Genomic DNA, 17,152 nt, shown 5'->3' on the forward strand with positions numbered 1-17,152 from the left:
GGACTGGATATTTTCTGCATTAGTTTTTCTCTTCCTGAGTTGAACTTTAAATCCAAACTAATATTCCATTTTTGGCAATATATTCAATCACGTAATAAGGCAGCCAAGCATTTATTTTGATCTTTTGATATTCCATTCTTCCATTCCATGCCTTGGTGATTTTCACAGGTACCACAAATAATTTTATTCTTCTTGTTACAATATATATATATATATATATATATACTGTTTTTTTCCCTAAAAAAATCTTTCAGTGTCTAAAAGGCATTATCTGGTTTTCATATATTTTGTGGCCGGGAAGATTTGAGTTGAACGGACTCAAAATTGTGTTCTTTTTCCTGAAATGATAAAGAAATTCCGTTTTCAACACAGCTCACACTAAAGTACGCTTATAGACACAATTCATGTCAATACAACTTTTTTTTTAGAGAATTGTGATGTAAGATGCTGGCATACCTCATTTGAGAAAAATGTAAACCTCTACTCATCCTGCCATACTGGAAGGGACATCAAAGCCTGAATCTTTGTATTTGCTGTTGGCACTTTCTGCCATGGAGAAACTTCTGTGTATACATTATGTGGCTGTCCATGACATCATAATGCATGCAGAAAATTAGAGCAGTAAAATACAGCAAAAATGTAAGAATAATATAAAATAAGCCATTCCTAAAAAGCCATGTTTTTGTTGCAGAACTTGTAGTTCTAACTACAATAATTTTCAACAGATCATCTTTGGAACATGACAACACAAGCAGTATCTGTTGCATTATAAAAGTTATCAAATGCATTATATTCACCAATTCTGTTTTGTCTTTACAAAAACTGTAAACTATCTTAATTTAGCCATGCTAGGCATTCATGACATTCATGGCATCAGTCATTGATATAGCCCACTGTAACACACTGTGCATGGTAGCAACGTTCATTTATTATAGATATATTTAGACTTGCTTTACAGTTTTCAAGGACCTGGAATGGGGACAGCGTTTTATAAAATCAAGGTTTCTAAAAGTCAATATTAATTATCACTGCCATTAAAAGAACTCTTCAGTACAGTATACTGGTGCCCTCTAGTGGTACAATAGCTAACACACACATAAATCCAGAATACCGTATTTGCTCGATTATAAGACAAGGTTTTTTTCAGAGCAAATGCTCTGAAAAATACCCCTCGTCTTCTAATCGGGGTCGTCTTCTAATCAGACCTCAAATAGAGGTCTGATTAGGAAACTAAGATCCAGATCCCCCGCACCGCTGCAGGGGACCTGGATCCTCCTGTCTCACCCCCCCATCGTACACACACTTACCGGTGCTTCCTGCTGTGTTGCCGGGGCAGCGGGTTGACGTCTACGCGATCCGCGTAGACAACGTCCGCTGCAGCCGGAAGGAGGTGTGGCTAGCAGCGGGGGTTGTCTGCGTCCGTCGCGTAGACCTTCCCCGACTGTCCGAGATCAGAGCTCCCCACATCGGTGCCGCACCGGTGCGGGGAACTCTGATCTCTGATAGCCGGGGAAAGTATACGCGACGGACGCATACAAACCCCCGCTGCCAACTCCACCTCCTTCCGGCTGCAGCGGAATGCGACGTCAACCCGCTGCCCCGGCTGGAAGCACCGGTAAGAGAGGGCTGAGAGGGATGAGAGGGGTGAGAGGGGTGAGAGGGGTGAGAGGGGAGAGAGGGGTGAGAGAGAGAGAGAGAGAGCGAGAGAGTGAGAGAGAGAGAGAGAGTGAGAGAGAGAGAGAGAGAGAGAGAGAGAGAGAGAGAGAGAGTGTGTGTGTGTGTGTGTGTGTGTTAGTTAAATGGGGGTATAGGGTGTGTGTGTGTTAAATGGGGGCATAGGGCATTTCTGGAGTGGCGTTAAGGGGGCATTTAATAGAGCACTCTGCCTCCTGAAATGCCTTATACCTCCCTATATGGCACTCTGCCCCATAATATGCCTTTTAACCCCCTAAATGCCAGAGTGGCATTTAGGGGTATAAGGCATTTCTGGAGGCAGAGTGCTCTATACAATGCCTTTTAACTCCCTTAATGCCACTCTGCCTCCTGAAATGCCTTATATCTCCCTATATGCAACTCTGCCCCATAATATGCATTTTAACCCACTAAATGCCAGAATGGGATATAGGGGTATAAGGCATTTCTGGAGGCAAAGTGGCACATAGGGGGTCAAAAGGCATACCATGGGGCACAGTGGCATATAGAGGGTTAAAAGGCATATCATGGGCCACAGTGCCATATTGGAGTGGCAAGCCTGGGGGCAGATGTGCGTAACTGGGGGACAGGTTGGAAAATACAAGAAATAAAAACAAAAAAAAATATTTTTCTCAATCATAGCTTTTATTAAAAAAAATAGTTTACATGAATTAACATTTACTGGTAAAACTTTTTTCCTTTGGGGTCGTCTTATATTAAGGCTTTTTCTTTTTTCCTAAGTTAATATTCAGATTTTGGGGGGTCGTCTTATAATCAGGGTCGTCTTATAATCGAGCAAATACGGTATTTTGATGTACTTTAGTGCTGAGGTTCTGCTATCTTACCTTTGTAGCAAGTGACTTGAGCTTTCCCAGTAATGACTGTTTATTGGAGTATACCACATCGTCATCATTATCTTCACCTTCCATTATGGCGCAGCTGTCTGGGGCAGGAAGTTCACACTCTTTCGAATTAGCAGTCATAATTAACTTGGAATATTTATACTCCAGCCTGCAAAAGAAGAGTGGTTAATGGTCCATATTGTGCATGTGAAACATGTACTCCGCATGCTAAACTGTATCATCAGTCTCAATTTGCAGATATCTCAGCCAACCAAGGTCAGTTGTTATTCACTGTAAAATAGTGCCCCATTTGAAATAATTAACTAATATGCTTCCTGAGAAAAGTACATATTAGACAAAAGGACCAAGAACAATTCTGCTGAATCTCTTGTCTCGTTTTTGGTCTGATAGTTTTCAGGTAACAAATTTTATTTCCTGCTCTTTCGGTTTGGAGGAAATTCAGAGCTTAACCCATTTTGAAACTAAATTTGTTGTCACTCACCCTCACGCAAGCTCTCTCACACTTACTCGCTCTCTTAATTAAAATGTGTACACATCCGAATGTACAGGTCTACAGGGCCGGCCCAAGACTTAATGCCGCCTGGGGCGAAGTTTAAAATGCCCCCCCCTTGCCGACGCCGGGAGGGGGTGGCATTTTAAACTTCGCCGACGCCATTATCTACCCTCCCCTTTGTACTTACTGTTAAACAGTCCTGCGGCGAGTCTCCCTGCTCTGCCACGGTGCCGGCTTGTAATGCTGAGCGCCAGAAATTGACGTCCCTTCCGGCGCTCAGCATTACAAGCCGGCACCGAGACCGAGCTAGAGGGCTCGCAGAGGAGAGAGAGGGGCGCCGAGCGGGTAAGCGAAAACTACTCGGCGCCCCTCTCTCTCCTCCACTACAAAAAAAAACGCACGGCCCCACTCGGGGCCCCACTCGGCTCCATTGTAGGGCCAGCCCTGCAGGTCTAGTACATATCGTTATGCTTTTCCTATAACAATATCAAAATGCAGGCTTTTTCAAAACCTGCCTTGCCATTATGTCTAATCCACAATGAGGGAAAGATATTTAATGTCAATATGATGAATAAAAGATAGTGTTCTTACTTCTGATTCTTCTTCCAAAAGTAACAAGTCAGTGCCACTAGCAGTACAGCAGTGAACGCTCCTACACCTGCTCCCACTTTCAGCCAGATGTCAATAGATTCACAGGCAGACACCCTTTTTTCAGGCAGCGAAGAGCCTTTACAGAGTTTAGGCTCATTCCATACATAGTGTGTTTCCTTTAAAAAATAAGTTACAGCTTTGCGATTAGAACCTTTTGGCTTTTTTTCAGTCTACAATCTCAGTACTACTTGTCCTGAAAAAACTTTATAGCTTAGTGAAATCAAGGTTGAACAAACACATGGCAAAAATTCTGAAACTGCGTGCACCCTGAAGTGTAAAATATCTAGTATCCTTAAGGAGCTAATAATACTAATAAATAAAGTAGTATGTTACATGCGTACATAAAAAAGAAATCATTTACAAGATGGTACACTGGTTAGAATTAAGTCAATTGAATAACAGAAAGTAAACAGCAATTAAGCTATAACCACCAAAAAAAACCACTTATGATAAAATGTTTTATCACAGAAACATCTCCTAGCAAATTTAGAATGTTACCCTTACCTGCTTTCCTTTCTTACAGGCGCCTTCTATTTTCTGATAATCGTTTTCTGTGCAGAGTGGACACGCTTCCACTGTCTCCCAAAGGAAAAAGAAACTGCACCCATCACAAGTACCTGCTGGGCACTCTCTAGCAAGACAAAGTAACAGAACACCAACTTAAATATGCATGTTTTTCCCAATATTTTCTAATGGGGTAAGTGCAGCCAGTGAAATGTTAGAAAACAAAATTCTTGGGGTGAAAAAGTCTGTTATGCTTTCGTTTATTCAGATGAAGTTTCTATGCTTAAGTGGAAGGCCTTGATTGGTTAAAAATATCCAATGTCCTCTAGCCTTGTGTTTAGGTTTTTCCTATTTCGTTTCTATTTTGCTGCATTATTTATTACAATATTTCTGCCTCTGTTAACATAAATGTTCTTGATATCCATTACCTGGGCACTGAGATCTCCCCTTGGCCTGGTATGGTGGGATTGCATCTCATGGATATTACCGTTGCCCGTCCCTTTTCACACGAAGAAGTAGCTGCGGATGATCTTAAGAACAAAAGTAACATGCACTAAGATGAAAAAAACTATTTACCATTGCTTTTCTATAAGTAATGTACTTTAGATTAAAAAAAACCCTGTTATTACTGCTTTTAATAACCAAGAGATATATCATAAATGCATTACTAGTGTCATCATCAACTTGTAAAAATTACTAGGCACCTACACCACTGTTATGTTTACATTAATTTCTTAAATCTGCAAATGAATGAATCAAATGTCATTCAGTAATAGTTTTCTTAGATATACTGTATATAGATACATTAATCACGTTTGAGGGTGACAAATTATTTGACATTTAAATAAAAAAAAAAATGTCTCTACATGTGCAGAACTTTACTAATTTCCACATCAATGTAAATTATTATTATTATTATCTTTTATTTATATAGCACCGGAAATTTACGCAGTGCTTAATACAATACATCTATTCAAGGGGTATGACAAGACGAGAATTGACAGACTAAGACAAACCGATACATTAGGTGGAGAGAGCCCCGCTCGCAAGCTTACAATCTTGAAATGTTTACAGTTAGTTTTGTTAGCAAAATTCACCTGCAACTTACTTGTAAAAGAAATTCACATCTGGTATCTTTTGTGGAGCTGGAAATGCATTTGGTTTAATAGAAATCCCCATAAGTGTTGTGTTCACTGTAGCCCCTGCATTGGCAAAAATATAAATATTCTACATTAAAAATTGTTGCAAAGGTTATTATGTAACACAAGTGTAGAGGATCCTCTAATATATTCTTAACGATCAGTGAGAATTGTTTAACCCTCAAACAATAGATTAAATGTATCTTTCTTCACTATGAAAATCATCTCTTTTTTGGTGTAGATAAGGAGGTTACATTGACCAACCAGCAATTTTAATATTTTTCTTTTACTCATCTAAAGTATATATTTTTTCCAGGACAAGTAGGGCTATCATTTGAAACCATTGCCATGGGTATACTAGCGTTAATTCAGTGCTCCCAAATAAATGTAGCCACAGTTGGGAAATACAGATTTGTATATGTTCTGTATACAAACGTGCAGAGCAATTCAATGCTCCTGACTTCATGCATAACAACAACCGTTTTCAGCCAAAATTTACAGAAGACAGAAACAACTGAATCACTACAAAATGCACCATAAAAACAGCAAAACCAATGAGATGAAAGGAAAGATCCAAAATGACATTGTTTGCAACAGTTGGCTAAGTTCTCGGATTTATTTTGGGGAAACTGCCAGCTCATAAGTAACTCATAAGTGGTCAATTAAAGAGCTGGCAGAGTTTCTAGAATAAATCTGGGAAGTTAGCCAACTACTGTAAACAATGTTGTTTTGCATCTTTCCTTTCATCCCATTGTTAGTAAAGTGATTTTGCTGTTCTCACAGTTCACATGTTTTGGTTAAGTGTCCTTGATGGGGTTAATTTTTGTTCGCCTGTGCATGAGCAGTGTGTTTAATTGGTGCTGGTATGGTGTCTACATTGAGTTTAGATTTAAATGTGGCGGTCTGAAATGTATGTGCAAAAATGTATCTATTTTAGTCCTCGTATAAACGAGGTCGTTTGAATGGAGCATTTCCTGCGTGTACAGTCCTTGTTTCCAGTTTAGTCTGGCCACTGAATCGATTCCTACAGTGTTTTTACGACCATTGTTGCACTTGATTAAATCAAGACATTTAATCGACCCCACTATCACTCAGTATAAAAAAAATATAAAAGTTATAAAAATTGTATTCATGTATATACTGTATTCCTCGTCTTGCTTTGAGTTTGGAAACACCACATGCCCCTGGGAAAATTCACTCTTTCCAAGTAAATATTAAAAGACGCTCATGCAAGCTATCATTTTTTCTTCAAACTCAGAATGTACACTCTCTAGCCTTAATAACACTCCTACAGTTTCTAATTAGTCAGAGATAATATGAAGAGCATACTTGTCAGCAGACAAGCACTGGCTTTTCACGACACGCATACTTTCATTGTGGTTAAGATTAGATTTTACCAGTGCAAATATTATACAAATGCAAATCTGTAAAGTGTGTAAAGTAATTACCTAAAAATTCATCCGCCAAACTGACAGACTGTGATGACAGAGCTGTTCTGAATCCCTTACTGTCTGACGGAATGATAGTTGACTGACATACAAATGTTTTTACAAAATTGGAATAGTCTTCAGATTCTCCTTCCATGTCTTTTGCTGTGACATCCGTAATGTTGTCAGTGCAGACAGCCATCTTTTCACCCTACAAATGTAAAATAAATATAATAACATTATATATATATATATATATATATATATATATATATATATATATATATATATATATATATACAAACACACAGATTTCTATAAATAGTCATATGTAAAATGCTTAAAAAATAGCACACATATACAAGAATAAAACATTTCTGGAAACAGCATACCAAGGGAAAACAAAACAGAAACATACATTTCTTTGAATTCAATTATTAGATTAAACCTACCACATTAGCTCAAATATAATTCTCAGACGTACCTGATTTCCACATAAACTGATGTTGAAAACGTGAAAGTATTTTGTCCCTTTGGATGTAAAGCTTGGTCCATTGATGAGGGTTCCTACGCTACTCAGATTGTTGAAATTGTAAGTCAGGGTCTGATTTTCAGACACATGAGACAGAAAGCAGTCACTGTAGCAGGCGGAATGATCCTTTAAAATGAATAAATGTATTGTCAATAAAATACATGTAATAAAGACACTTCCAGGCACTGATATATATCTACAATATAGCTTACACACTTATAGCCAGGATAGGGGTTCAGGACATATTTCTCCCCTGGGAGGTGAGGGTTTTGCTATAGTTTTATTTAGGAGACAACCCAGTTATAGGGAAGGCATACAATAAAATGTAGATAGAAAAAACAAATGTATAGACACCCTTTTTTTTTTTACCCCTAGTGCACATGCTTTTGATGGCTACAAGTGCCACTGCCCTCACCATCTTTCTGGTGTTGCACATAAAAGCTGATCAAAGCGATTTGACATCACAGTTGCCCATCAGGCTTTTTTTTCTATCACGCTAGCCAGTTGATTTCATAACAGATCAGCTGGCAGCATGCTGCAATTTGACATTTTTAAACAAACATTGGGCTTTGTTTCTTTTGTTCTTGTTTGTTTTAAACTCAACGCTGGCAAGGGAAGTATGAAGAGGCCAAGCACCTAATGGGCAACCCCACTACATTGCAGGAAAGTGTTTAGGAGATTTGTAGTTGGTGTCCTCAGCACAGTTTACTGCCTACCTATCTTCTGGGAATTAGTTTCAGAGAACTCTATTTCTTGATATGTGCATATCGATTAGTCTTACAGCATTAGTCAGAAAGCATTTTTAAGTACACAGTAGTTAAGTTCTATATTTCTCTTACGTAGGAGAACAACTTATAACCCAACAAGGAGAGGCATATTAGTCAGCTGGACAACAGCTCCCGCTCCTCCTTTCTTGACAAGCTAGGCTCAGGACCACAGTGATCCAGCCTGCAGGTTGTGGTTTTCAGAAAACTGTCAGCAACCACCCCCCCCCCATACTTCAGATTTACTGGAAAAGAAGATGCTTTGCTGAAATTGTTCAACAACCAATTGGTTTCCTAACACCTTTTTTGTGGCCAAACAGCAGGGTGAAAGCGTACTGTCACGAAAGCCTCTGTGCCATGGGCTCCTGGAGGGGACTGAGTGCCAGCCTCCTTCCTACAGACTATGGGCCCTGGAACGGAGTATGTTTATGTTTAAAGGCAGGGGAGTGTGAGGTCAGTGTATGTGTCTACATGTGTGTATGGACAGGCTTGTAGGGGCAGTGTATGTGTATATGTGTGTTTATGGGCACGTGTTTGTAAAGGCAGTGTGTATGGGCAGGTCTGTGTAAGGGCAGTGTATTTGTATATACGTGTGCATGGGCAGGTGTGTGTAAAGGTAGTGTGTAAGGGCAGTCATGTGTAAGGGCAGTGTATGTGTATATGTGTGTGTGTTTGTAACCTGGTTTGTGTTTGGGCAGTGTATGTATATGTGCAGTGTGTGTGTAAGAGCAGTGTAGGTATTTCTATATTTGTAAGCTGGTGTGTGTATAGGTGTGTAAAGGCAGGGTTGTGTAAGGGCAGTGTATGTGTACATGCGTGTTAATGGGCAGGTATGTGTAAAGGCAGTGTGTAAGGGCTGGGTATGTGTATGTGTGTTTATGGGCAGGTGTGTGTAAAGGCAGTGTATGTGTATATATGTGTTTATGGGCAGTCGTGTCTAAGGGCAGTGAATGCGAATTAATGGGCAGGTGTGTGTAAAGGCAGCGTGCATGTGTATGTGTGTGTTCATGAACAGGTGTCTGTAAGGGCAGTGTAAATAAAATAACCTCTGTAGAGATAGTTCGGAGGCACAATTTTCCATTCTTGCCTTGGGTGCAAAAGGAGCTAGCTACGGCTCTGTTTAGGGGCACAAATCTCCCTGCTCTCAGAAAGGAGAAAGGGACAGCTGTGAGACATCACGACACACCGTCCGCGGCCTTTGTGGCTGTTATGTAATATATCCTTGACGTATCATTGACAAAAAGATAAGTCTATGTAGAATAAGCAACACAGGTAATAAGCATCACGTTGATGTTTGGACATTATGAGACAGCAGACACTAAATAAACAGAGTAATGTAATTTCTGTTACCTTGTTACTTCTGCTTCCTGGGCCACATGGAATACAGGCCTCTTTCCCATACACTTGGTGAGGAGACAGGTAGGTGTTGGGAGGGCATTCTTTACACATATTACTCTCCTTGTCAATAAAATGACCTGCAGGGCAAGGCACACAGGACGATGTTGAGAGCTGCTGAGAGCCAAGGGCACAAGCACGGCAGCTGGAAGCTACGCCGTCCACAGCATTTGTGGCTGTTATGGAATATATCTTTACCACGTCGTTGACAAAACGGCGACTCTATGTAAAGTAAACAACGCAGGTAAGAAGCATTGCATTAACATTTGCAGTTCGAATGTAATTTCATGTTCATCCTAGCATAGTCCATGTTTATTCAATAAAAAAGTACTTCATTTTTAAAAAAAAGCAATAACTTTCCAAATATATCTAGAGATTTTATGAAATAAATGTAAACTGTAAATAATAAAATATGCATACTAGTGAGGAACATTTCTAAAAGTGAATTTATAAATGGATTATATATAAGATGACATACTTTGATATTATATTGAATATATACATGCTCAGTAGCTAGATATACTTACTTCAAGGACTTGATTTGTCCTTTGGAAGGCCCATGTGAACATATAAGTAGCATTTTTAGTTATGATGTGTGTATAAGATTGTTTTTCCCTGCTTCCTCCCCATGACTCTGCCACGCTTGTAGTCTTTCTGTTCACATCCTTGAAAGAAAACAAAATAGGTATTGCCAATAAGAAACCAAAGCAACAGGATAATGTTTTTGTACAGTTTAAAATAAGAAAGATGTGTCTGGAAACCCACTATATGTGTATTCCATGGAAGTAGTCATCTTAAGTTCCTGCTCTCAGGTTCTGCATTATTATTCTAACCCATTAAGTTATTACTCTGTTACTGTTGCATTGCTCGCTGTTGTTCATTGGCTCAGGCTACCTTTGTAAGGTTGTGTGAGCAGAAGGCGGGAAACTTCAGGACAGGCAATTGATTAGACATGCTAGTTTGGTCTCTTTAAGACATAGATCACATCTTTTTCAAAGTAACATGTACACAAGATAACTCCAAAATGCAAACTATAGGTTGTGGCCGTGCTAAAAACTGCGGAGGTAACAGTTTAACTTTAATATGGGTATACATGCAAATAATAAATAATATACATTATGTTCTCTAGATTGTAAACTTGCAGGCATGGCCTTGTTTAACTAATGTATTGGTTTGTCTTAGTTTGTCTACTCTAGTTTCATCATCCTCCCTTAATATATGTGATGAGATACAGGAGGTAAGGATGTGGAAGGTGGAATGATCCAATTACTTGTTTTGAAACTGACTGCATCGATGCTACAGAAACCACTTACCAACATGAAATACAACACACAGTCTGCTGAGCAAATAGTTTCAAAAACAAAGGTTATTCTTCCTAATTCTGCTCCATTTGCTCCAGTCACTGAATTGGGAGGTCTAGAAATTAAAAGAAATGAAAACATATTAAGAATCAAGTGTCATCACATTAAAAGTGTATACATTCAGAATCAAGTATCATCACATTAAAAGTGTATACATTCAGACTTTCCTTGAAGGGCAAGGTAAAAAGAGAATATATATATATATATATATATATATATATATATTTATATATTTATTTATATATTTTTTTGAGATACTAAACAAACACCACTCAAGATTGTTGGCTGTCTGCACAGGAGGGTATCAGTTAACACACATTATGGATTTCCTTCTTAATAGAGTATCTAATGTGCCCCAAAACAGAAACACATCAGCATGATGGGAAGGGATCAAGAGTTCTTTCTTATTCCAGTCTCTGTGGAATATTCTAGAACAGCTAAGATCCACAGGGGCACAGAGTGCTCTATCTACATTTGAGAACATGCACAGGGAAAAACAGAGTCTATATTACATGTCATCGATATATAATACATTTTCTTCTACCCATTAATTCTCTTTGCTGACAATACAAAACATCATGTCACATATTCCACCTTCTTAATACAGATCATACACGGACTATTCTGGGTATCCAGCCATTATCTGTGTAGTCATGAGTCATTTTTGTGGGGTCCTTTGTCTTGGTAGGTGAGTTTTCATTATGGCCAACTGTACTTTAGCATAATTATATTTCATGTATCTGTAGGTAACTATTGCGCTTTGCTCATTTGTTAAATTTAGCTACATTTCGCCCTTGAAATTGCCATTTAGTCGTGGGCTTGGTTGGTACAGCCTTGTACTTAAATGTTTTGGCAGCACTTCCATCATGATGCCCTACCACCTACTATCCTATTAGCTACCAGTTGATTGCCACTTACTTAAATCCTGATATATGCAAATTCAGTAAAAGATAGTCATTGTCTGAGCCACCTGCTCCACTTTGAACGTGATCTCCAGCAACTTCCCAACCTAGGCAGACATGAAACATTACATAGTTGAGTATAAATACAAATAGTTTAATTTGTTAACTGATATAAAATGTTAACAGCGTTTCACATTCCAATTATGCTATTATTAAAATAATGGAACAAGCAGAGTTATCATAAGGACAGTAGTAGTATTCACTGTTTTTCTAGTTGGCTAGAAAATTATTTATATAACAGAAACTGAGAAAGGATGTGCATAATTGTCTAAATTGATGGAATAGCAGAATGGAAATGAATCAGCCCCAGGGTAAAGGGTGTGTTATCACTGGAAAGGAAAAGCCCTTGCATCCCAAACCTGTCCCGTCTCTAACCTAGATACTTATTTGGGGCCAACTGTAGAAATGTCTGAATCAAATAAGGTAAATTCACACATTTTGACACTGGAAAGATTTTTTTGGAGGAGGGGTGCAATTACCAATTTATACCTATCCTTAGTGTACAAAATGTTCAAAGTGTTTCTAAGAAACCATTCTTATTCTGTGTGACAAATGACATGGTCCAATAAGGAAAAAGAAATCAGACAACGCATACAGATTTCAATAGAGATGAGTCATTTCAATAATTGGTTAGTGAGAACCGTTACAGCAATTAATAATGCAAACTGTGATAAAAACTACAGAGAGATAATGTCCAGCAGAGGGAGATATACTACTATATAACTGACTAAAATGCTGAAAAGAAATTCATAATAAATCTAATTTAAATGTAACAAAACATGTTCATCGTTATATTATCACTATTGATAGAAAATTATAATTTACATAATATATAGTTTGTACAAATGGCTTTAAATTCCCATTATGCTGTGTCTGAGATCAGTTAATTTTTTAAAGTAACATTGTTTGAAATAGTCTTACAAACCAGGTTTAACTAATTTTCAATTACATTTGTTTCTAATAAATTTATAATTTCCAATCCATGTAGTGCAATTTTGATACAACAGCATACAACGTAACTACAACTGTGCATCCCAAACAATAGTGTAGGGAATCCAGAGCAATCTGTATTTGTTTTAACCAAAGTTTAATTAAAAAAACAACCTTAAACGCATTTTGTAAAGTGGTAGCTAGAAGAAACTCACCATTCATTCCATCACATTTGGAGTTCCCAACATTAAAACAGGAAGTCTTCATATTAGCAGGTAGTATGTTCCACCATTTATATTCAAAGCCTAGGACGGGTTCTGTTCCCGCAGGGCACGGCTTACACTCTGTTTGACAGGTACAGCATTTTAGTCAATCCATTGTATCCTTCATCATAATGCACACATCTAATCTAAATCCACTGTATTTATGTATAGGAAATAATGAGCCCAAGGTTGCACATCTCTGTCATGGTATATGTAAAACCACTATACACAGGTTATGTACTGTTAGAAAAAATCAAGTCTGTGTATTTAACTAAGTGGTTGTATAGTGTGTAAATTACCTGTGCAACTATTGTTGTATGAATGTGTATATGGGACTCTGGGGTTGTATCTGTATATATATGGCAGAGGTTGTGTTGTTTACGGGGTAGACGTACCAAGTGGTTCAGTTATAGCCCATTTTAAGGCCAGCACTTGCTAAATGATGTACATGTGGCATTCTGCTGGGTACATGCTGGGTACATGCAGCCATACAATAACAGACCATTGCTGACACATGAGCTTCAGTGAACACTGCCATCAGGCATCTGCCCATTGGGCATTTTCCCAGTTTGCCACATGACCAATCTGGGCCTGGTCTGTAGTACTGCTCTAGAACACTATGTTGGGTTTCATTACATGGCACACTGAATACCAGGGATCTTCATCATGATTGGTTGCTCCTATGGCTAGAATACCAGGAATATGACTGTATACAAGTCAGTCTGAGGAGGACTAAATCAGGGGAAATTATGATAAATTAGAGAAAAATTAAGCAGCTCAAATGGTCACAAATAAAGGAGGGGTGAAAGAATTATCCTGCAGCAGCCTTACCCTGTATTCCATTAGAATATGTCCCCAAGGCACACGGAGAACAAGCTGATGTGCCATTACTGTAAAAGCCTGGATTACAAGGCGGACAATTTTCCTTCTTCCCAGAAGCAGGAAGCTTTATAGACTCAGGGACATCTTCTCGGCAAATCTTAGGCTCTATCCATTTATACATAATCTGAGTCTGGAAAACACCATTTATCACAATTGACAGCTTCTGATTTAATATAAAACAACACATCATTTCGCATATCAAAATTCACAGACTGACACGTGAAAGGAACAAATAATCTTTAAACAATATACAGATGTGTTATGAAGTTATACTGTAGTGAGATGGTCGTACATATGAGATATGTTGTGACTGAGTTTTGCCTTAACCGCATAGCTTGGAGCAAAGTTTAACAAACATTACCTTTCCTTCGCTGTCACAGGGTGTATGTATTTGAAATAAGTCTTTGCTGGTACAAGGAGGGCGATCTATACATTTGCTGGATCCTTCATCTGAAATGTATACATGTAAAAGTATGTTCATCCATGTTAGTGGCAGTTGATCATAAGCTCTCTGTGTTGTTTGATGACACACAAAACATATTTTTGTCTAGAGTTCATTAGCCTGGATAACATTTGAGTACTTTAATAAATTACATTTTATAGTGTATATATTTGAGAGTATATCTGGAATAACGTTTTTCAAACACTGCTTTCTAACTTTAATGATTTGCTATTGTAGTGGGAATCACAAACTAATGAAAAGCTGGTATATATATATATATATATATATATATATACACATTAGTGTGTGTGTGTGTGTGTAACAAGACACTAGCGGGATCGTTAAGTTGGGCAGCCATCTGGCAGAAAATCAATAATTCATTTATGTTAAAAATGTCAAGGGAAGGGGAATTTGAGGACAATGGGCGATCCCTAAACCCATTGAAAACAATGCATTTTGAGCCCGTAATGTCATTAAGGGGTTAACCAAAGCAATTGTTTTTAAATGGAAACCATAAGGATTCCTTGGAGAGCCCTACCCAATGAAATTTAGATATGCCCCAATATGGTTAGGGAACATTGGGACTACTTTTCTGCTTGGGCTGGTATGTTTATGGGGGTCGCTGCCATAGGCCTTAACTAATATGTTTATGCAAGATTCATTGGTGTAGATATAAAAAATTATTGGGGCCAGTATATAAAAACAAAATGAAATAATTTAGCAAACCCGTAGGGATTTGTATTTGGTACAGCATAACACATCACCACTGCATTACCTATGAATAATGAACAAAAAAAGCAAATTTCTCAAATAACTTAAATTTGTCCTTAAACATAGGTATTTTTCTCTTTCAACCTTACAAAATATTAGCACAGCTATGCTACCGGCTAAGTCAAATCTGCTGACTTTGTAAATCCTGTTCTACTGTAAAAACTCAAGCTAAATCTGTTTTCTCCCAAAATCTGATCAGGCAACACATAGCTTATTCTGGATTTCTTAACTGCACAAGAAGCACATAAAAGAACGGTAAAACACAAAAAACAGATCGAACATTCATAAATTATATAAAGCGTCTACTGTAGAGTAAATTTATTGTTGATTTCATAGATTTCCTACAGTACACATTTCACTGTAGTCTATGCAAATACCAAGGATTATAGCAGAGATTCAGGTTATACATATTGAAGCAACACGGGCTACATGAGTTCTGGTGATACAAATGGAGATTCACGTAATAACAAATACAATGCCTGGCAGGAACATGGATACCTGAGTACTGTTTCTCTGTGTTGCATTTGATGCATTCTGCAGCTCCCCTCTGTGAATAAGTGTTCCTTGGACAAATCTTGCAATCGGAGGATCCTGGTGCATCACTAAAGGTACCAGGTTTGCAAGGAAAACACTCAGAAGTATATGCAACTCCTGAAAGGGATACAAGACATTAGCTGCACAGACACAAAAGGCCACTTTCACCGAGGCAAAACTTTGAAGCAGATGGTGAGGAGCAAAAATCCAGTACGCAAACACTATTTGTCTTTTTTTAGTACCTTCGATTGTGATATTTTTTATCAGGACTGGCTTCACTGCTTTAGAACCCATAAGGATGCCTGTTGTTCGCCAGTATAAGATATTTGTACCTGATTTCAAAGAGACCTGTAAAAAAACAGCAAACAAGCAATATTTTGATTTTTGAGGGGGGGTTGTGTTAGTTGTTGAAATGTCTATTTTGTCTAAATTACTAGATAACAATCATACATTTTCTTTAAGTAGACTTTAAGTGCTTTGTTTGACGATACTGAATAATATTTAAGCAAGTCTTCATTATATCAAATGGGACCCTCTATAAAAGCTGCTTTTATAGTCTTAGAAGCATTATATCCCTCTGTCATTTTTTCATAGTTTAAGAACAGCATAACGTCCAATCAAAAAAGATCAGAAAATCAATGGCCAGTTATCAGTGAACTGCATTTTTGAAATATTTTAAAATAGCATTTTAGAAAAACGCTAATGTTTTTTGAACCAACTCAGTTTGATGTGAATTTTTTTTTTACTGGATATAATATGATAAATTAGAAACTTTGATCTACCGAGTGATGCATCCAATCGCTGTTCTCTGATAATTTAACCCATTTGTCAGAAGAGGACGTTGTCTCTTGGCACTGGTCATTCTGGATCTGTAAAGTGCAATACGTAAAAATAAATAATGTAATCAAATCCACAATAGACGCTGAGAGAAATTATAATGTATTATTTGCCGAGTATATATCTGAAAGACTTGCAGGTAAGAAGCATCTGGAGTGAAACGTTTTACTTTTGTGTAAATACCGATATATTATATAAATATACAAAGTAATACATCTCTAAAACAGTATATTGGGGATAAAGATATTACACATTTATATATGTTATTTACATAACTTCAAATAAAAAATTGGCACTTTTTAAAAACAAAATTCCCTTTTTTTTTTACATTTATCGCCATTTAAGTTTATTATGAAAACATGATGTTTTTGTCAGTTATAAAAACAGACTATTATCAACATATCTTATGTTGACATGTTTATATTTCAATCACATATTTTTGGTATATTTTGAATAATAATAATAATAAATAATAATTGTAATAAAAATGACAACACATGCAACTTGGTATTGATTCCCATTAGTGAACGTGTCTGTGTTCATTATGTTTTTTCTTATATTCAAGTGAATTATATACTAGGTACATGAATCAGATTATATAGGTGCTTGCATATACATACACACACTTTCAATGGGTAGCTTTTGAGAGTATATCTGGAATAACGTTTTGCAAGCACAGCTTTCTAATGTTAATGATTTGCTATTGTAGA

General features: G+C 37.5%; 1 protein-coding gene across 2 annotated transcripts in view; it reads right to left on the reverse strand.

The window, feature by feature from the left end:
- Positions 1-248: 248 nt before the first annotated feature.
- The window catches only part of ELAPOR2 (endosome-lysosome associated apoptosis and autophagy regulator family member 2), a 43,148-nt gene continuing 26,244 nt past the window's right edge, over positions 249-17,152 (reverse strand). The window contains exons 5-23 of one of the 2 annotated variants that reach the window (XM_053462303.1): positions 16,388-16,474; positions 15,848-15,953; positions 15,570-15,722; positions 14,220-14,308; positions 13,808-13,988; positions 12,929-13,057; positions 11,740-11,830; positions 10,774-10,876; positions 9,988-10,125; positions 9,416-9,682; positions 7,254-7,427; positions 6,791-6,980; positions 5,312-5,405; positions 4,632-4,733; positions 4,204-4,330; positions 3,640-3,815; positions 2,538-2,703; positions 457-582; positions 249-338 (exon numbers count right to left, since the gene is read on the reverse strand). In XM_053462303.1, the coding sequence (XP_053318278.1) occupies positions 481-582; positions 2,538-2,703; positions 3,640-3,815; positions 4,204-4,330; positions 4,632-4,733; positions 5,312-5,405; positions 6,791-6,980; positions 7,254-7,427; positions 9,416-9,682; positions 9,988-10,125; positions 10,774-10,876; positions 11,740-11,830; positions 12,929-13,057; positions 13,808-13,988; positions 14,220-14,308; positions 15,570-15,722; positions 15,848-15,953; positions 16,388-16,474 (2,475 nt within the window). In that variant the 3' untranslated portion in view covers positions 249-338; positions 457-480. The remainder of the gene's footprint in view (positions 339-456; positions 583-2,537; positions 2,704-3,639; positions 3,816-4,203; positions 4,331-4,631; positions 4,734-5,311; positions 5,406-6,790; positions 6,981-7,253; positions 7,428-9,415; positions 9,683-9,987; positions 10,126-10,773; positions 10,877-11,739; positions 11,831-12,928; positions 13,058-13,807; positions 13,989-14,219; positions 14,309-15,569; positions 15,723-15,847; positions 15,954-16,387; positions 16,475-17,152) is intronic. The other variant, XM_053462304.1, reaches the window with a different exon arrangement.

This window comes from Spea bombifrons, chromosome 4 (genome assembly GCF_027358695.1).
Source record: "Spea bombifrons isolate aSpeBom1 chromosome 4, aSpeBom1.2.pri, whole genome shotgun sequence".
Taxonomy (NCBI): Eukaryota; Metazoa; Chordata; class Amphibia; order Anura; family Pelobatidae; genus Spea; species Spea bombifrons.